The 18,104-nt window shown below is 33.4% G+C and overlaps 1 protein-coding gene across 4 annotated transcripts in view; it reads left to right on the top strand.

Annotated features, from left to right (window-relative positions):
• The window catches only part of LOC150075997 (FERM, ARHGEF and pleckstrin domain-containing protein 2-like), a 582,027-nt gene that overhangs the window by 241,685 nt on the left and 322,238 nt on the right, over positions 1-18,104 (top strand). For all 4 annotated transcript variants that reach the window (XM_090387911.1, XM_090387910.1, XM_090387913.1 and 1 more), the window contains one exon: positions 1,805-2,091. In XM_090387911.1, coding sequence (XP_090244037.1) covers positions 1,805-2,091 — 287 coding nt within the window. The remainder of the gene's footprint in view (positions 1-1,804; positions 2,092-18,104) is intronic.

The following is an 18,104-nucleotide window of genomic DNA, read 5'->3' as shown; positions in this document are numbered from 1 at the left end:
TGGGTAAAGTACCTGCCCGGCAACCCAAAGGTCGCGGGTTCGATTCCCGCCTCGGGCTTGGATCAAAGTACTGCAAAAAACCTTGGGAGGTGCAATATGGCCACAGAAGCCGATGTGCCAACAACTACCAAATCAAAAAAAAAAATAACCAGATCAACAGTATTTCTTCCTCTTGTTGCCTTTCTAACATGCTGCTGTAGAAAACAGTCATCCAAGAAATTCACACACAAAAGTCTTGCTAATGTGCAAGTGACCAATCCACAAGTTCCAGTCAATATCTGGAAAGTTAAAAAAATACCCCATTATGAGACATTCTGACTTGCTGGCCCACTCTATTTCTCTGTATAGCTGTTTGGCATACTCTTCACAGTCATTAGACCTATAACACACTGCTGCTCTCAATTTTGTTTTTCCCAATGCTTATATCACACCAAACTGACTCAACATTGCACTGTCCATCTATGTCAACTGGATGCACTTTCTTAGAGTTTGTTTTTCTTAATTAACAGCATAACCCCTCCTCCCATGAGTCTTGCACAATCTCTCCAGGGCCGAATTGATTGACAAAACTCACAACACATACTCTGTCTTATCATGTCTCATAAGAATTGCAGACATTTCAAATTGATCCCAACTTGTGACTTTTTCTCAACATTGCCTTGTACTTGTTAAGTAAGCTCTCAGATCTCCTACTCTTAATATTATTAGTGACAACAGGTACAACAATATCATCGTCTTTTTTTGCCCCTGGCTGACATACCCTTATCTTATTCTGCCTGTCCTTCGAGGCGTCTCCGTAGCCAGGTGGGAAGGAGCAGCAGTGTGTAGCACACGCTTCTTGATTAGACCGGGGTTCGAGCCCGTCACCACCAAATACGGAGGAGGCAGAAAGGTCAAGGGAATAACCACCGCACATTCCAGGAGCAATATGGCCTTAGTTGCTAATGCTCCTAAAAACCAAAATAACATAACATAACATAAGCCTGTCCTTCTCGCACACCATATTTCCCTGTTTCCCTGACAATAGAGTCACCGACAATAACCACTTCCTGTGGGACCAGCACATTCTGCCTTGGAGATTGTAGCTGTGTTGTCTGATGCACAAGTGTGAGCTCTGGCATTGAGTTGGGTAGCTTGAGAGCTTGATGGGCACCCCGATTTTAATTCAAACTCTCATAAATCACCCATCAAAATGCCGAGTTGGGGTCAAATTTCTTCACACACTCCCCTGTATCTAGCACACATAAAAAGATTATTTAGACTTGCACACAAGTCTAAGTAATCCAACCAAGCATTGCTCGTATGTTACGATATCATGCCCAATTCCACTGTTATCTTGTTCTCTATATCTTGACTCTACAAGTGTTTTGTCCCATTAATAGTGTCATGTTCTATTATGTTACAGTAACTATGTCTCTGTGCAAGTTGATATTCATATATAAATTAAGGATTTAATTTATTTAACCTTAAATAATTCTGTTTTTTTAGATGCTTGTGTTTCATCATGATATTTAATAATATAGCTTAAGTATATGTTATCTTAAATCATTATGTATAGCAGAAAAATGTTTGTTTTCTGAATTCTAATTAAATTATTGCTTTTGGTGTATGAAATTCTGAGCTCACACATATAATAATATTATTTTATATATTGAATAATTGAGTAATACATAATTTTTGTAAAAAGTTAAGTTTAAATTGAAATAGGAATTTTAATATCACAAGCAACAGTTCTTGTTACTTTGTTTCTTATGCCCTATGACTGAAAGTTATTTCTTGTCCCACATGTCCCTGTTTTTGGCAGATCCACCAGCCTCCGTGTTCCGGGCACGTCTCGTCGAGGTTTAGGTACCGTGGGTGCATCCTTGTCTGCTCAACCTTTGCTTCCAGTGAGCAATAGCCATTCTTGTGGTTCAGTTGTTCTGTCGCATGAGGCTCAGGAAACCAGCTCGCCACCTGTGAAACATATATCGATATCACAGCCATCATCACCTCGAGCTCTCCAGGCTTCAGAAAGCATAATTGCCAATGGCACCTTATGTGCTAATGGAGATGGACCGGAGACACCTGAACGTCGAGATCTTCCACCAGGTTTGGAATCTCCAAGCTTTGCTCATGATGAAAGCAGTCTCTATAGTCCTGATTATTTGGATAATGATACTGATGAAAATATATCACACGATTCTTATCATTTAGATATAAAATCATTTAGTAACTTTGATCAAGAAAGTACGGAAAATTTTATTTCGTCTGATAGTGAATCAGATAGTCACTTAGTTAAAGAGGCATCTGTATCAAAAGCACCACTGGTGAATGGGCAAGATAAGGGAGGAGAGGTTAATGTAAAATATATATATAGTGAAAATGTAATTGATAATATCAACTTAAGAGAAATTAAAAAGGAAGATAATTTTAATAGCGGGGAAAAGTTTTCACCTGTGCCATTAGAGGAAAATTTTAGTGATATAACTTATGTATTGCATAAACGTAAATTAGATAGTACCCAACACATAGTTACATCAGGAAAACATAATCTTAAAATGAAATCTCCTAGACATAGAGTTAGGGTTGATATGGATCATTGTCGAGTTGGTCATAAGAGTCCAACACTTTATGTTCGTGCTAGTCGTTTCCTTGGTTCTGGTAATAGTAATCGGCATGTTGATGGTCGCATTTGTCGTATATCTCCTTATAGTCGAACTGTAGATTTTGTTGCTATTCATCAGCTTCCACCTTTGGGGAGTTTTTCTTCACAAGATGATTCATTAGAAGGTGGTTTTATAGATAATATTTTTGATAATTTCCAACGAAAGAAATGCGCTTCTGAGGGTGCATTGTCAAAGTCCACAAGAGACAAAGATGAAAGCTTAGCCTTAACTTCAAGACGGGAACAATGTTTAAGTAGCACTAGTGAAACTGGCTTTAAATGTGTAACTGCAGTTGCACAGCACTCATCTTATAATCGAGCATCAGTTCCTGATGTGAAAGAGGAAATTAGATCAAAAGGTAGACAAAAGCAAGTTTATTCTCCTGTTTATAGAACTACATATGTGAAACATATTTCTAATTTTTCTGATAAAATGAATTCAAGTGATGATTATATCTGTCATTATAAATATAAGAGCATTGATTCATTGGAAAATTTTGCAGGTGGTGGCAACAGTTGCATTATCTCATCAAATTCAGAAGACTCATTGGTTAATTTAGAAAAAAAACAGTTTTTCATGACCGGACAGTTAGATACAAAATTTTCCTCTTCAGTGCCCAACAGTTATACAAACCAAAAAAAATATAACAAGAGCTTTCAAATGAAGTCCTCAGAGTCAGATATAACTAATGAAAGAATAAGAAGCGAACATTTTTTGGAAAAACAAGATGGAAGCACGAGTGATTCATCTTCAAGCAGTGATATTATATGTTCCCACACAGATACCAATAGTTCAGATGAAATGCACAGATTAAGTGATATTCAGCTTTATGATAGTAATTTTGTGTCATCAGATGAAGATGTTACTGCAGCTGCTGATGATGAATTAGATCAAAGTTTTGCAATATACTCAGAAATGGCCCAGCCCCCACAATTATCATCCTCTCGTGGGGCTTATTCTTGTGAATGCTGTTTCTTCCCAAACCTAGATGAAAGTAGCTCATTGGAAGGAGAGGTTGCCTATGATGACATTAGTCTACATGATGGTATGGATATTTTAGATGACATAACTGAACGAACAGAAGGATTATCAGAAGAAGAAACTGCTCAGATTGCTGATGTTCATAGATCAAGTAGCACTACTCATTCTTTTGAAAGCCTCTGAACTAGTTTCTTTTAAATATGTTTTTATATAAATTATTTTATTTGTATCGTAAATTGGGTTTTGTATAGTTAATAATTGTGATTGCCTAATTCATCTAATATTTATTTGGAAGCCTTGGGTTCAAAAATGTTTGCGCTTAATTTATTTTTCATATAAAACTCTGTATGAATTATATATGAAATTGTAGATAGTTCATACAAGAATTGGCTGAATATGTTTGGTGCCATATTTAAGTTGTGTGTCTGTGTGTGCATGGTCCATTCAAAAGATGAATTTTTTTTTACCTTCCCACCTGGCTGCCACCTCCATAGCCAGGTGGGAAGGAGCAGCAGTGCGTAGCACCCGCTTCTTGATTAGACCGGGGTTCGAGCCCGTCACCACCAAATACGGAGGATGCGGAAAGGTCAGGGAATGACCACCGCATATCCCGGAGCAATATGGCCTTAGTTGCTGATGCTCCTAAAAACCAAATAACAACAACAATATTTTTTTTATTATTATTTTTAAACAAAGTTTTTGAGCAAATCATTCTTATATTATTTTCTTACAAATAAAATATTTTTACCTTCTCTGATATTTCCTCAACGTAACAAAAAATGGTGTAGTTTACATTATTATTTTTATATCATAGTTCAGTAAGTACTACATTAATGAAACATTGCTACACAGTCCCGAATACTTTTATTTCATTGAATTGTATGTGTATATGTTTAATATTTATTTAACTCAGCTCATATTTCATTTTTCTTTATTATCATTATTACATACAGGTGCGTTTGGGTTTCAAAGGGAATATTATTGTGCCATGATATACTTTACCGTTTTTGCTCTAGCCCATTCATTAAATATATTTAAATAGTATATTAATAAAGAGAATTTCAGATTATTATTCATTGCTTTTAGGAAGGTAGCATAAGAGTTTCGGTATTTCATTGACTGCTAGTTTGTATATGGGTTGTACTAAACATTGGCATTTGCTTATATTGCAGAAAGCTTGCGTGGAGACTTTTTTCCCCACTCTCCTCTCAAGTCATTACAAACAAGGTTATTGATTGACTTGATAGAAAGAAGTAAAATTAATAATATTCCAATAAAAATATTCTGTAATGATTTTGCACCACATTTGCAGAATATTTTTTATCAAAAATTAAGGCTTATATTAAAACATGAAATGTCATATATGTAATTTCTGATTTATGATATCTGCATAAAAAAAATAAGAATGCAAGGTATATGTTTCACATTCCATTTCACATTCAGAAACATATTCCAAAAATTTTGCTCCTTGTTTATTTTGTTATGCTTCTATTACATAAATTAGAAACATGATATATATTCACTAAATCTTCAGCTGTAAAAAAGAAGAAAATTAGTTTAATCATTTCAGTGATTGTTGTGATAAATGATTTAAAAACATAAATTATATATTTGCTCCTTATTTTTTAAAATTTTAAACGATATTTAAAATTAGTATGAGAGTTACAAAATCATTATGCATTTGGGTATGTGCAATCAGCTTTTAATTTATGTAGGAGTTATATTTCTTTAACTTGTATAAGTAACTTTAATTGTGTTAGAGTTTTAAGGTAGTTTTCATTTAGAATAATTTTCAGACTCATTCTGGTATTTATGATGTAACTTATAAATTTTAGTTTTGAGATTTATAAGCAGAATATGAATAAGTTTTGTTTATTTTATTCTAGCTTTGTAGTTAAAATTTAATTCTTGTGATACTATAATGGAAAGGTATATATTAAGAAATTTAATATAAAGTTCACAGTACACAATTATACAAGTAAATATTTTCTATATTAGTATTTATCTATGTAGAATTAATCTGATGATAGGAAGGATGATAAATTATTGGCATATGTGATCAAACTACATTATTTTAATAAAATTAGCTCCCTCATAATAGGCTCACTGATTATAGAATTAATTTTCTAAAAATAAAAATATGTAATATATTGCAACACATTAAAAGTTCATTGCGTATTGTGCTCAAATTTTTGTTCATTGTGGTCAGAAACTTTGGGTGAATAAGAGTGTTTTTTGATGAAATTCACTTCTGGAAAAAATCTTTCAGTTGGTGGAACATTGAGTTGGGTACCTAGGGAGGAAAAGCACCAATGTGTTCATTACATAAACAGGAATTCTTAAATAATGAGATTAATTTTGGAACTGTTTACTGAATTGGGACAGCTAGTTAGAAATAAGAAGGAATACAATTGCACATTTCATCAAAGTTTAAATTTTCCAGAGTTTAGAAATAATTTTTCTACCTCTAGACATTACATTTATGATTTAAACTCTTAATCAAGAGAAACCTGGTTAAAATGCTTCAGCATTTTATAGATGTGATCTGAGCCGAAGGATCATGGCCTTGGAAATTCATCATAAATTGTGATACATGTTCGTGCATACACATGTACACAATAAATATTGGAACAAGCAACTTAAAATTGCATTTAACATTATTATGGAAAATAGTATTTTATTGAAGAAACAGAGAGGAGTTCTGAGATCCTGTTGTAGTGACTTCTGCCTGATGAGATCACTGAACAAAATTCATTAATTCAGTGGAAATTGATAAGCACATTAAATGAGCTGTTCTTAATCTGAGGCTGGCATAGAAGGTAGAATCATAGTAATTGGATGCAGTTTGTTATATTAACTTCAAAATACTGTGAATAAACTTTTATCCAACAACACAAAACAAGAGAAGATAACAATTTTTAATGAAGCATACATTCTTTTAAATTGTGTACATAATGAAGTGTGCAATGTATCCTGTTAATTTTATATTGGATTTTTCAAAATGCAGTGTATTTCAAAGTTGCTGCCTTTACCCGACCAACAATATAGCCATGTAAGGGTGGTAGTGTATGTATTTTATATGCATTGTTAGTACAGACAATAACAATGTATTTTATATACATTTTAGCATATAGTTTATTCAAAATATGTCTGTAATGATTTGAAGTCTTATTTGAGTCCAATGACTTATGAATGGTTTATCTAATTTGAAATGACTACTGAAACCGATTACAGGCAAACAATGGTTATAACAAAATTGGATGGAGCTGCAATAAAAGTTTGCTAGGTAGTGCATATAATACTGTTCTACAATTTATGATACCTTTTAAATTTTACATTTCTATTCACTTCCTCAAGAATTGCATGCAGAATCTCAGAGGATCCACATAACTGCAACTTGCATTGTGGGTATGCTAATCCTTTTTTTTTTTTTTTTTTTTTTTTATGCTGCTGAAGCAAAATACGCTGATTGTTAACCATGCAAAATGAAATTTTCCAATGCAGGTGCTGTGAAACTTTAATTCACTGCATTTACGTGCTCATTTTTTGAGAATGAATGACATGAATGTACTTCGGAGAAAAAGTACTTTCATATTGGAGAATTTAAAAAAATTAACTAAGGAATTCACAACAAGGTATGTGAAATATTTTTCAGTTTTTAAAATCTAATAACAAAAATACCAAACATAATGACAAGTTTTATTTTTGCTACTATATTAATCATGCATCTTGATGTATATGAGCTGTGCATTAAAACAGACATAATGTACAGTTATACATAATAAACAGCTCTGTGCTGTTTATTATGTATAACTGTACATGCCTTTCAAATAGAGGATATTCTTATTTTGGGAAGTTCTTTGCTGTCTAATACTTGTAATCCATAAAAAAAAGTTTGATATATCTCTCTTTTAGCACTGCTGCTGATTCAGTAAACTTTGTAGCACAGTGTTAACTATTCTTGCTAATTACAACTACATAAGCTGGTAATAGAATGGTGGCCAGTTTAATGCAGAGAGAGAGAGAGAGAGAGAGAGAGAGAGAGAGAGAGAGACCAGTGCAGGATTACAGCTGGTACAGCTGATAAAAATGTACATTTGATTATAATTGTGAAATTATACTGAGGTTATATGAAATCCAATCTATTTTTTGTGCATGTAAATTAAGTTGCTTTTTGTGGAAGGGGTTAGCCATGCAAGTTGCTTCAGGAGCATTTCTCTTCTTTTCAGTAGTACTTTGCTGCCAAAACAGAAAATATAAATTTGCTATATACTTCCACATACAAACTGAACAGTTCCAACATCCTAAAATTTTTTTTTTTTTTTTTTTACTGTTTATTTTAGTACAGTCAGTTATGTAATGTGCACAGTCTGCTATAATGTGTATTTTCACAATGCAAATTTGCTCCAATGTGACTGATATATTAGGGAACAATGCAAGTATAATGCAACTTTCACGTTGGCTCATGTGTGATTTCACCAGCAAATAACACTAGGGGAATGCAAAACCTGGCACCAAACTGAACCTGGCGACCTGTGCAGCAATACATACATGTTTAAAAAGCATAGCTTAATTTAATTTATTATGATACTCACCTTTTTATAATCTGCATTGATGTTGGAATAAATTGGATGATAATTTTAAATTTAAGTTAGCATGAATAAGTTAGGATTTAAAAACAGAATTAAAATGTGCGCAAGGAAGTAGAAGTGCACGTCTTCGTCCTTGGTTGTCAATGTTGAAATTTGAAACGATTTTAGTTATATGGTTGGAAACAGAAGGCCAATAGCCTTAACAAGTGGCTTTAGTTTTACACGTCTTCAGATGGCAATGGTAGAATGAGAGTAAACGCGTGTATTTAAGAAGACTAGGTTCCCGTGATGCTCCTGGATACACGAGGGAATCTCAGGTGCATGAGATTTCAGACCGGTGCTATGTTATAGGGTAGTTTGGAATTTAATACTTGAAGAGTGGAATGGCGGCAAAACCATTCTATAACTAGGGCTTCATATTGGAAAATCTTAAAACTGGATTTTAATTTGATAATAGGAATGGCTGAATCTACTAAGGGGGTGTGGTTGTGGGATTGAACATGTGTTGCTAATTCGGTATTGGACTGGCCCGTCCTAAAGCTATTGTAGTGGTAGTAAGCACGTGTGTTTGATGTTTTGGTAGAACCGTATTTTGCCAACCAACTCCGGCGTTTATTCAAAAGTACTGATATCACCCTTACATTCTCATCTTACAATAAACTAGGTTCATTATTCAACTCATATAAAGATACACAAAATTACCACATTAGTGACATGAATAATATCATCTACTTAATAAAATGTCAAGATAACTGTAACGCTTGTTACATTGGTAGCACCACCACAAAATACGGTTCTACCAAAACATCAAACACACGTGCTTACTACCACTACAATAGCTTTAAGACGGGCCAGTCCAATACCGAATTAGCAACACATGTTCAATCCCACAACCACACCCCCTTAGTAGATTCAGCCATTCCTATTATCAAATTAAAATCCAGTTTTAAAATTTTCCAATATGAAGCCCTAGTTATAGAATGGTTTCGCCGCCATTCCACTCTTCAAGTATTAAATTCCAAACTACCCTATAACATAGCACCGGTCTGGAATCTCATGCACCTGAGATTCCCATGTGTATCCAGGAGCATCACGGGAACCTAGTCTTCTTAAATACACGCGTTTACTCTCATTCTACCATTGCCAACTGAAGATGTGTAAAATGAAAGCCACTTGTTATGGCTATTGGCCTTCTGTTTCCAACTGTATAACTAAAATCGTTTCAAATTTCAACATTCACAACCAAGGACGAAGACGTGCACTTCTACTTCCTTGCGCACATTTTAATTCTGTTTTTAAATCCTAACTTATTCATGCTAACTTAAATTTAAAATTATCATCCAATTTATTCCAACATTAATGCAGATTATAAAAAGGTGAGTATCATAAAAAATTAAATTAAGCTACGCTATTATATATGTGTCAGTTATAAATGGTACTTTAAGAGATCTACAATTTTCGAAATGTTTAAAAAGCTTAAAAAATGTTAAACGCCAAATCTGTGAGAGCTATATTTCCCATTTACTGTAGTTTTATTGGCCAGAAACACTGCTGTCATTCGCTGTATTCACAAGATAACACATGATATTGTAGGCCAACTCATATTTTCAGGAGCTCACATTTTTCTGTTTGAACAGAAATTTTGTGAGGCGTGAGCACAGAAGCACATTTCTGGAGATCACTACCATGAAACAATAAAAACAATTTGAAGTTTCCAGTTTATTGGGCTTTTCAGTTAGTGCAATCTGATTATAAACGGGTAGTAAACTCAATATTACTGCATTTGGCATAATACCGTTAGCTGGAATTCTGTGGGTTTGTATTATTAATGTGAAATTTGTTTCCCCTTCCATGGAATCTTCAATCATATACAAAAACATAAATGAATTTTCAGAATCTTCTCTTCATTCCTATTTTTTACATTTCATAAAGTTGTCTCACTTGTGCAATTTGTGCATCCCATGTTCGTTGTTATTGATTGCTTATCTTTTTTACTGTTTTAAATTTTACAATTCAAAAAAAAAAAAAAAAAAGAATAAAAGAAAATGACAGTGAACAGATCAAACAAACTTCATATCTTGTCAAGGTAAAGTGCTATATTTACTGTAATATTTATTTATTTATTAGAAATTTAAGATGTTTAAACCTATTAGCAATTTTATTGGGTTTCCGTACTTTTTTTTTTTTTTTTTTTTAGTGTTTTACTTACCAGACTGAACATTTTTTTTAGTGCTCTGCCCCTATTCCTATTTTCCCATAAGCCCTGTTGTTTTTAATATGAAAAATATCATAATGCAGAGATTTTTGGGAACACGTTTACCGCATTATAGCAGAACTTACTGTATATTGTTATTCATAATATTTTCCTTTCAAGCATGGTTAATCTTTTCTGTAAATAGCAACACACTAGTCAAAAATTAAAATTTTTACACACTGATCAACAGCTCACATAGTGTAAGAGTAGTTCAGCTTCAGTTATGAAGTTTACTGAAAGCAATAACAAAAAAAAAAAGATGTGACCATTCTTTTTTGCATGAATTACAAGTATTAAACAGCGTGTAATATCTCAATACAGGAACTCCCCAACTTACGCAAATTCGACTTTACATAAGTTTTTGCCAGCCGGTGCAAACTGAAAAAAATATGGAAATGCCTTTTTTTTTTTTTTTTTTTTGTAATTCATTTGAAGTCGTTGGAAGTTGAAATTTCCCTATATTACTAAGCTATTTATCTCACTAAAGGGTCATTTTTATAATGGAAATTGCACTACACTTTCATCATTATCATATGTTCCGTTATAAGAATCAGTTTTGAATGCCTTTGTGATATTTTTCTAAAACATATTTCTGCAGGTCATGACCATAACACAATAAAAACAATTTGCACTTTGAGTTTATTGGGCTTTTCTGTTAGCGCAATATATTATAAACGGGTAGTAAACTTGATCTTATTGCATTTGAGATAATACTGATAGCTGGAATTGTGTGGGTTTTTATGTTAACGGTATTATAGTGAAATGAGTTCCCCTTCACTGAAATCTCAATCATATAAAAAACATAAATACATTTTCAGAATCTTCTCTTTATTCCTATTTACTTATTACAATGGTGAAGGGAAAGGGACCAACAGAATGTGCAAGTGGTGGCAGTGTTAGGAAACAAAACAAAATTGATTTATAAATAAAGATGAAAATGATGAAGAAGCAAGACAGTTTGTCATCTGTTTCACGGCAATTAGGTCTCGCTGCTTCAACAGAGAATACTATTTTAAAAGATAGTGCGCTTATAAAAGAACATGTTAAAGGATCAATGCACTTAAGATCAACAGTGATCACAAAACAGCATTCAGGTTCTATATCGAAGATGGAACAGCTATTAATAATATGGATGGAAAATCAGATTCAGAAGCGAATGCCCGAGTCTAATGACTATTCAAGCAAAAGCAAGAAGTATTTATGAAGATATTAAGGATAAGTACGGCGAACTCGAAGCCAAGTTCGTGGCAACACAACGGGTGATTTAATAGGTTCAATCATTGCGCTGGTTTCCACAACATTAAAGTATGTGATGAAGTTGCCAGTGCTGATTCTGCAGCTGCAGAGAAATTTTGTGATGTGTTGGAAAAAGTTATTGAGGAAGGCGGCTATTCAACACAGCAAATTTTTAACATTGACGAGACTGCTCTGTTTTGGAAAAAAAATGCTGGCTCGAACATACACTGCCAAAGAGGAAAAGACAATGTCAGGTTTCAAGGCTTCAGAAGATAAGGCCACGCTCTTGCTTGCGGCTGATGCAGCGGGAGATTACACATTAAAACCACTGCTTGTGTATAATTCTGGAAATCCTCGTTCAATAAAGCCACCCTACCTGTGCGCGTTTCCCATCGAACCAGAGAGCATGGATAACAATACCTCTTTTGAGGATTGATTTAAATTCTGCTTTCTTCCCGAGGTTGAAAAATATTGTAAAGACAACGACGTCCTTTCAAGGTTTTGCTTCTATTAGATAATGCTTCTAGACATCCTGCGTATCTAGATGATTTCAATTCGAACGTGAGAGTCATATTTCTACCGCCGAACACAACTTCATTCATCCAACCTATGGATCAGGGTGTTTTTCGAATTTAAAAGTGTACTATTTACGCACAACATTTGCTCAGGCATTGTCTGCAGTAGATGGTGAGAAAAATTTTACATTGAGACTTTGGAAATCTTACAATATTTACTGCACCATCTTAAACATTAATAAGGCCCACGTGGAAATTACTGAAAGTTGTTTAAATGTCGCATGGAAGAAAATATGCCCATGTCGTGTAAAAGGCTTTGAAGGATTTGAAAAAGACAAATCATACGAAGAGGTTACAGATAAGGATGTAAAGGTTGCAGAGCTGCTTCAGCCGGAGGTTGATGCCAAAGACATGGAGAAGTTAGAGGACGAAGAGAAGGAATTATATAATGAAGAACTTATTGACTTGTAGGCAGTGATAGTGAAAGAAGCAAATGCTGATGAAGCTCAATATGAACCAAATGAGGAGCTGAGACGCTTCATCACCAGAGAGATGGCAATGGCATTTCTTGAAATTACATCAGCTATGGCGAGGTTTGAGAAGATGGATCCTGACAGCGAATGATTCTTAAAAGTTAACAGAGGAGTGAATGATATGTTTGCTTGCTACAAAGAAATCTATAATGAAAAGAAAAAAGCCACTGTCCAGTCATCCGTTAATATGTTCTTTCATAAGGTTGAGTGGCCGACCCCTTCTAAATCTCCACAGCCCTCAACCTCCACTGCGGCATACTCATCAGCTGAAGACACCAATTCTGGCAATGATGCTCGAGAGGTAAAACTTACTGACGCTATGCCTGTCTCTCTCCTCTCATTTTTTGTAATTTTATAATTTTGAAAATTTTTAAATTGCACGCTTTTGTAATTTTTCCTGCGCATGAGATAAAAAGTTGAATAAATACAATAAATAATTCTATTTACATGTTCGTCGAACATTTCTTTTTTGATTCAATCAATTCAGCGAGCTTAGTTGTGAGTGTGCACAAGCATGGGGAAATTTTCGAACTTACGTAAAATCCGACTTATATAGAGTTCTGCAGAACGCAACCCTTACATAAATCAAGGAGTGGCTGTACATGGATACTCTCTCTCTTTATTGCATATGTGCAATTATACATAATGAACAACATAGCACTTATTTAATGTATTAATGTACAGCTTGTATACATTAAACTGTGTGATTAGTAAATTTAATTTCTATTAATTAAACTAACACATTAGCTGCCTATTCATGGATATCTACCACAGTGAAATGAAAAGATTATTAATACATTAGACAAGAATTTAAAAAATTCTTCACATTGTTAAGAGTGGCTAAAAATTTCTCTTGATTAATTAATATTGACATGTTCTGATCCTGTATGAATTTGTAGAACCAACGTTAAATCAAATTAGACCTGGTTTGGTCTCTTGAACTTAAATTAATCAGGTGTTATTTATAATGTTGCAGGTGATATTGAAAAAATTTGTAAACTAATCTGTTAATGCTATGTATCTATACATATGAATATAAACATTTACAGAAATTTGATACAATTAACTTTATTAATAAAATTTTTATGCTTATTACGTGCAGTGATTTGAAAGATATGTATATTACCTACAAAATGCACCATGATTTTCAGTTGATTTACGAATGAATGTGTTTGTAAAAAAACATGCCAAAAAATTTAAATTTAAATCGGTTACAATGATATACCAGTTACAAAGGATAATGTTAAAAAAAAACTTGACATTTATTATTATTTCCATATGATTTTTTTTTTCTTTGATCTGCATCACTAATTTTGTTAGAATTGGAAAGAATCACTATTTGCACAATACACCAGTCTGTCACTTTTTCAGTTCATTCATTCAAGGACAATTAATGCCACTTTTTCAATTCATCCAATCAAGGACAAAAAAAAAAAAAAAAAAAAATCAAAAGTTTTTAAAAAATTTAAAATAAACAATTCCTTTACAAAGTGCACAGTTGCCATTATTTCCTATTAACAGCACGTGAAACATTGTAATTCTATTTTGGGCTAATTATACCATAGTTGTCCAGTAAGAGGGGTGGTAGTGTATCAATTTATTGATATCTGTATTAATTTAGCATTAATTGTGCACTAACAAATTGTTAACATTTTGTTAATTCACTGCCACAGTTGCAAAAAATATATTATTCATATTTCTATCCACTACAATGTTAAAACAAAGGATAACATTTAAAAAGTGCACTTTTTGTGCTATATAGTATTTTTATTCTAAAAATACTGAATAGCATAAAAAGTGCACTCTGTATACCTGTTTGTGATAGCCAGGTAGGTAAAGTGCCTGGCTGGCAACCCAACGGTCGCGAGTTCAATTCCCACCTCGGGCTTGGATCACGGTAAAATGCAAAAAAACTTTGGGAGGTGCATTATGGCCATAGAAGGTGATGTGCCAACAACTAACAAAAATAAAAAAAAAAAGAAAAAAAAGAAAGATTGTCCAGTGAACCTACTGAGCAGTTAATAGAATCAAAACAGAATTTAAGAAATTAATCCTGTTACGCAGTAATTATTGTGTTAGAACAAATAAACTGCTTTTTATAATAAAAAAATTCAGTACATTTTTTTTTTTTTTTAATTCAAAGAAGACTAAACCAGCACTGCATTCCACCTTTTATAGGCAAAACATTACTGAGTTTATTGAAACTAGCTGGAAAGAGAACTTTACAGAAAGCATTCCAATAATCCAACCATTTAAAGGTTAGTTTTTATGACATTTTGAAATCCTTGTGGATATCATTGAGAAAGGAAAGAGTAAAATGAACAAAAGAACTGATTGCACTATTTTAATGTTGCTCTATTTTAAATTAAAGAAATGATGTGAATTTATTTTAAACTCTAGTTGTTTTCACTTCATGCATATTCACATACATGAAAAATATGCTGCATTATTTTTAATTAATTATGTGATAATTATGAAATTGTCCAGTATAGAAGAATAAATTGGCATTGAAAACTAGTTACAAAAAAGTGGCACATTTTTTTTTTTATAAAATTTTGAATTAAGTGATAACATGAGTTTCAATGAACTGTACATTGTTTTTTAATTAATAACAAATTGCGGATTGGATGGGAAAAGATTTGTGCTATTCTAAGTAATAATGTGAATTAGGTGAAAAGCTGTCAAGATTATAGTCATGACCGGTAGTTGTTCACCCAACTAAGGGTTGGGTATGTAGAATGCTATGCTATTTATTTGAAATGTCAGAGAAAACAGAAACTAAAATATCTCTTAAACCAGCTATTCACTTCGTTTACAAGTAATTTATAAATGGATAAGTTATGAAACAACAAATATTAAAGGGTTGGTGACATTAAAGTTTTGGTATTTTCATTTTAATTAAATTTTTTTTTTTTCTCTTTTAAAATTTCAGTAATTACTTTAATTACAATAAAAATAACTAACTTTAATGTAACCAATCCTTTAATATCTGTTATTTCATAACTTATTTATTTATGTCTTGTAAACAAAGTGAGTCGGTGATCTATTCTAGTTTCCATTTTCTCTGACATTCAACATTATACATAGCTAGACATTTAATTATTCAAGCAGCTACTATAGTCACTCCATAATCCTGAAAGAAAACTATTTCCCATCCAATCCACACAATTTGTTTTAATTAATTAAAAACTAAATAAGTAAATAAAGATATAGCATAGTTTTCTTGCAATTAGTGTTCTTACCTAATTCATTTAATTTCTTTAATTCAAAAAAAAAAGAAAAAAAAAGTACAGTTTGCTATAATTAGCTCTTAATATAAATTTATTCTTTTAGACCTGATAATGACAATTTCATTATTATCACATAATTAAAATCTGCGCAGTATTTTTTCACAACTAGTATTTTCACTAAATTTACATATTTTCTGTAATTTGAAAAAATGCCTCATTTGATACATGTAATCAATTCTTATAGTCACCTCTCTTCCCTTCCTCTAGGCTTAACAACAGGGATCCACTGGGATTTCAAAATGTCATTGAAATTGGCTTTTAAATGGTTGGGTTTTCTTTCCATCTAGTTTCAATAAAATCAATCTTTTTTTTTTTTTTCCCCTACAAAAAATTCACTTGGAGTGAAGTGTTATTTAATTAGAACTAGTTATTTCTCACATATGTCTTTCTTTCGGGTGTCTCCGTGGGCAGGAGCAGCAGTGCATAGCACACGCTTCTTGATTAGACCAGGGTTCGAGCCCATGACCACCAAATATGGAGGATGCAGACAGGTCAGGGAATGGCCACCACATATCCCCCGGAGCAATATGGCCTTAGTTGCTAATGCTCCTAAAAACCAAACAACAAACAAAGGAAAGATAACATGTTTTAATGTAGCATAAATTATATCTGCTATTGAGTATTCACTATATTCAGAGTGCCTGACGTACAGAACCTCAGTCAGATAATGGGAAAAAATAATTCGAACATGTGATTATCAAACCAGTTTTTACCAATGGGGCCTGTTGAATACTATAATTCTCTGTATCAGAGTTGTAAAACTCTGAAATAAAGTGAAATGTGTTGATGTTCTAGCCTTTTATTGTTGCAAACTGGTAAATCCGAAAATTAATCATAAAAGAGTAATAAAAGTCCAAAATAAACCATTTCAGACTTTTACCAAAGTGAACTGGTAAAAACTTGGATTTTTTTTTTTATGCGAACCCCAAACACAAGAGGTATTAGAACCTATAGTATTTAGTACCGTGCTTGGGTTGGAGGTTGAGAAGATGAAAGAAGATATTTGTTGACATTGGACTTGAACTTCTGTAGATTGTAATTTTCAGGAAATACGTATGAAGGAAGGTTGTTCCAGAAAACGGCAGTTGAATGAATAAATGAGGAAGATGAAAAGTTGGTTCTGTGGGTTTGAAGTTGGACAGTAAATGGATGTTGGCTGGTGGCGGCACGTCTTCGGACTGTTTTGAAAGAGAGAGCGGGAATTATAGAAGCCAATTCAGAAGAACAGTGCCCATGGAAGTATCTGTAGAAGATGCATGCAGCAGAAACAGTATGTCTATGAGAAAGCGAGTAGAGAGACTCTGTTAGAGATGAATCATTAATTAACCTAACTGCCCTCTTCTGAATGGAATCAAGAAGCCTGAGAGAGGTTTTGAGGGCACCACCCCAGATGTGGGAACAATATTCCATGGCAGAGCAGATTTGTGATTTATACAGAGTGAGCAGCTGTTTGGAAGAAAAGTAACGCCGAGAGCGAAAGAGAAAACCAAGTTTTTTAGATGCAGAGGAAGCAATGTCTGTAATGTGCTTGTGCCAAGAGAGATTAGAAGTCAGGGTAATCCCCAAAAGAGATATAACATTTTGCCTAGAAATCGGAGTGTAACTAAAGATAAGCATAGGAGCAGAAGAACCCTTTTTGCGAGATATAAGACAAGAGTGAGTTTTAGAAGGGTTGAAATCAACTAAAGAAAATCAACTTGTCTTTGCCCCACTGGAGAATTACCTGAAGATCAGCATTTAAGGAATTGGTAGCAGATTTTCGAGAAGTTGAAGCTGATTGAGCAGGACAAGGTTTCTCAAAATGGAAAGTGGAATGCAATGTGCTATAATCGGCAAAACTATGGATAGGATTTCCAGTCAATGGAAGAAGGTCATTAATATACAAGAGGAAAAGAGTGGAGGAAAGAACTGAACCTTGGGGGACACCGGCATTAGTGGAGAAGTTAGAAAACAGAGAGCCATCTACCATCACCCTCAGTGAGCGATCAGAGAGAAAACTGGATAACCAATTACTAAAAACAGTTGGCAAACCATAAGATGGAAGCTTGTTTAGAA

The sequence above is a fragment of the Mastigoproctus giganteus genome, chromosome 13, assembly GCF_048544385.1.
Source record: "Mastigoproctus giganteus isolate SK-2022 chromosome 13, ASM4854438v1, whole genome shotgun sequence".
NCBI lineage: Eukaryota > Metazoa > Arthropoda > Arachnida > Uropygi > Thelyphonidae > Mastigoproctus > Mastigoproctus giganteus.
This window is presented reverse-complemented; position numbering and strand designations above follow the sequence as displayed.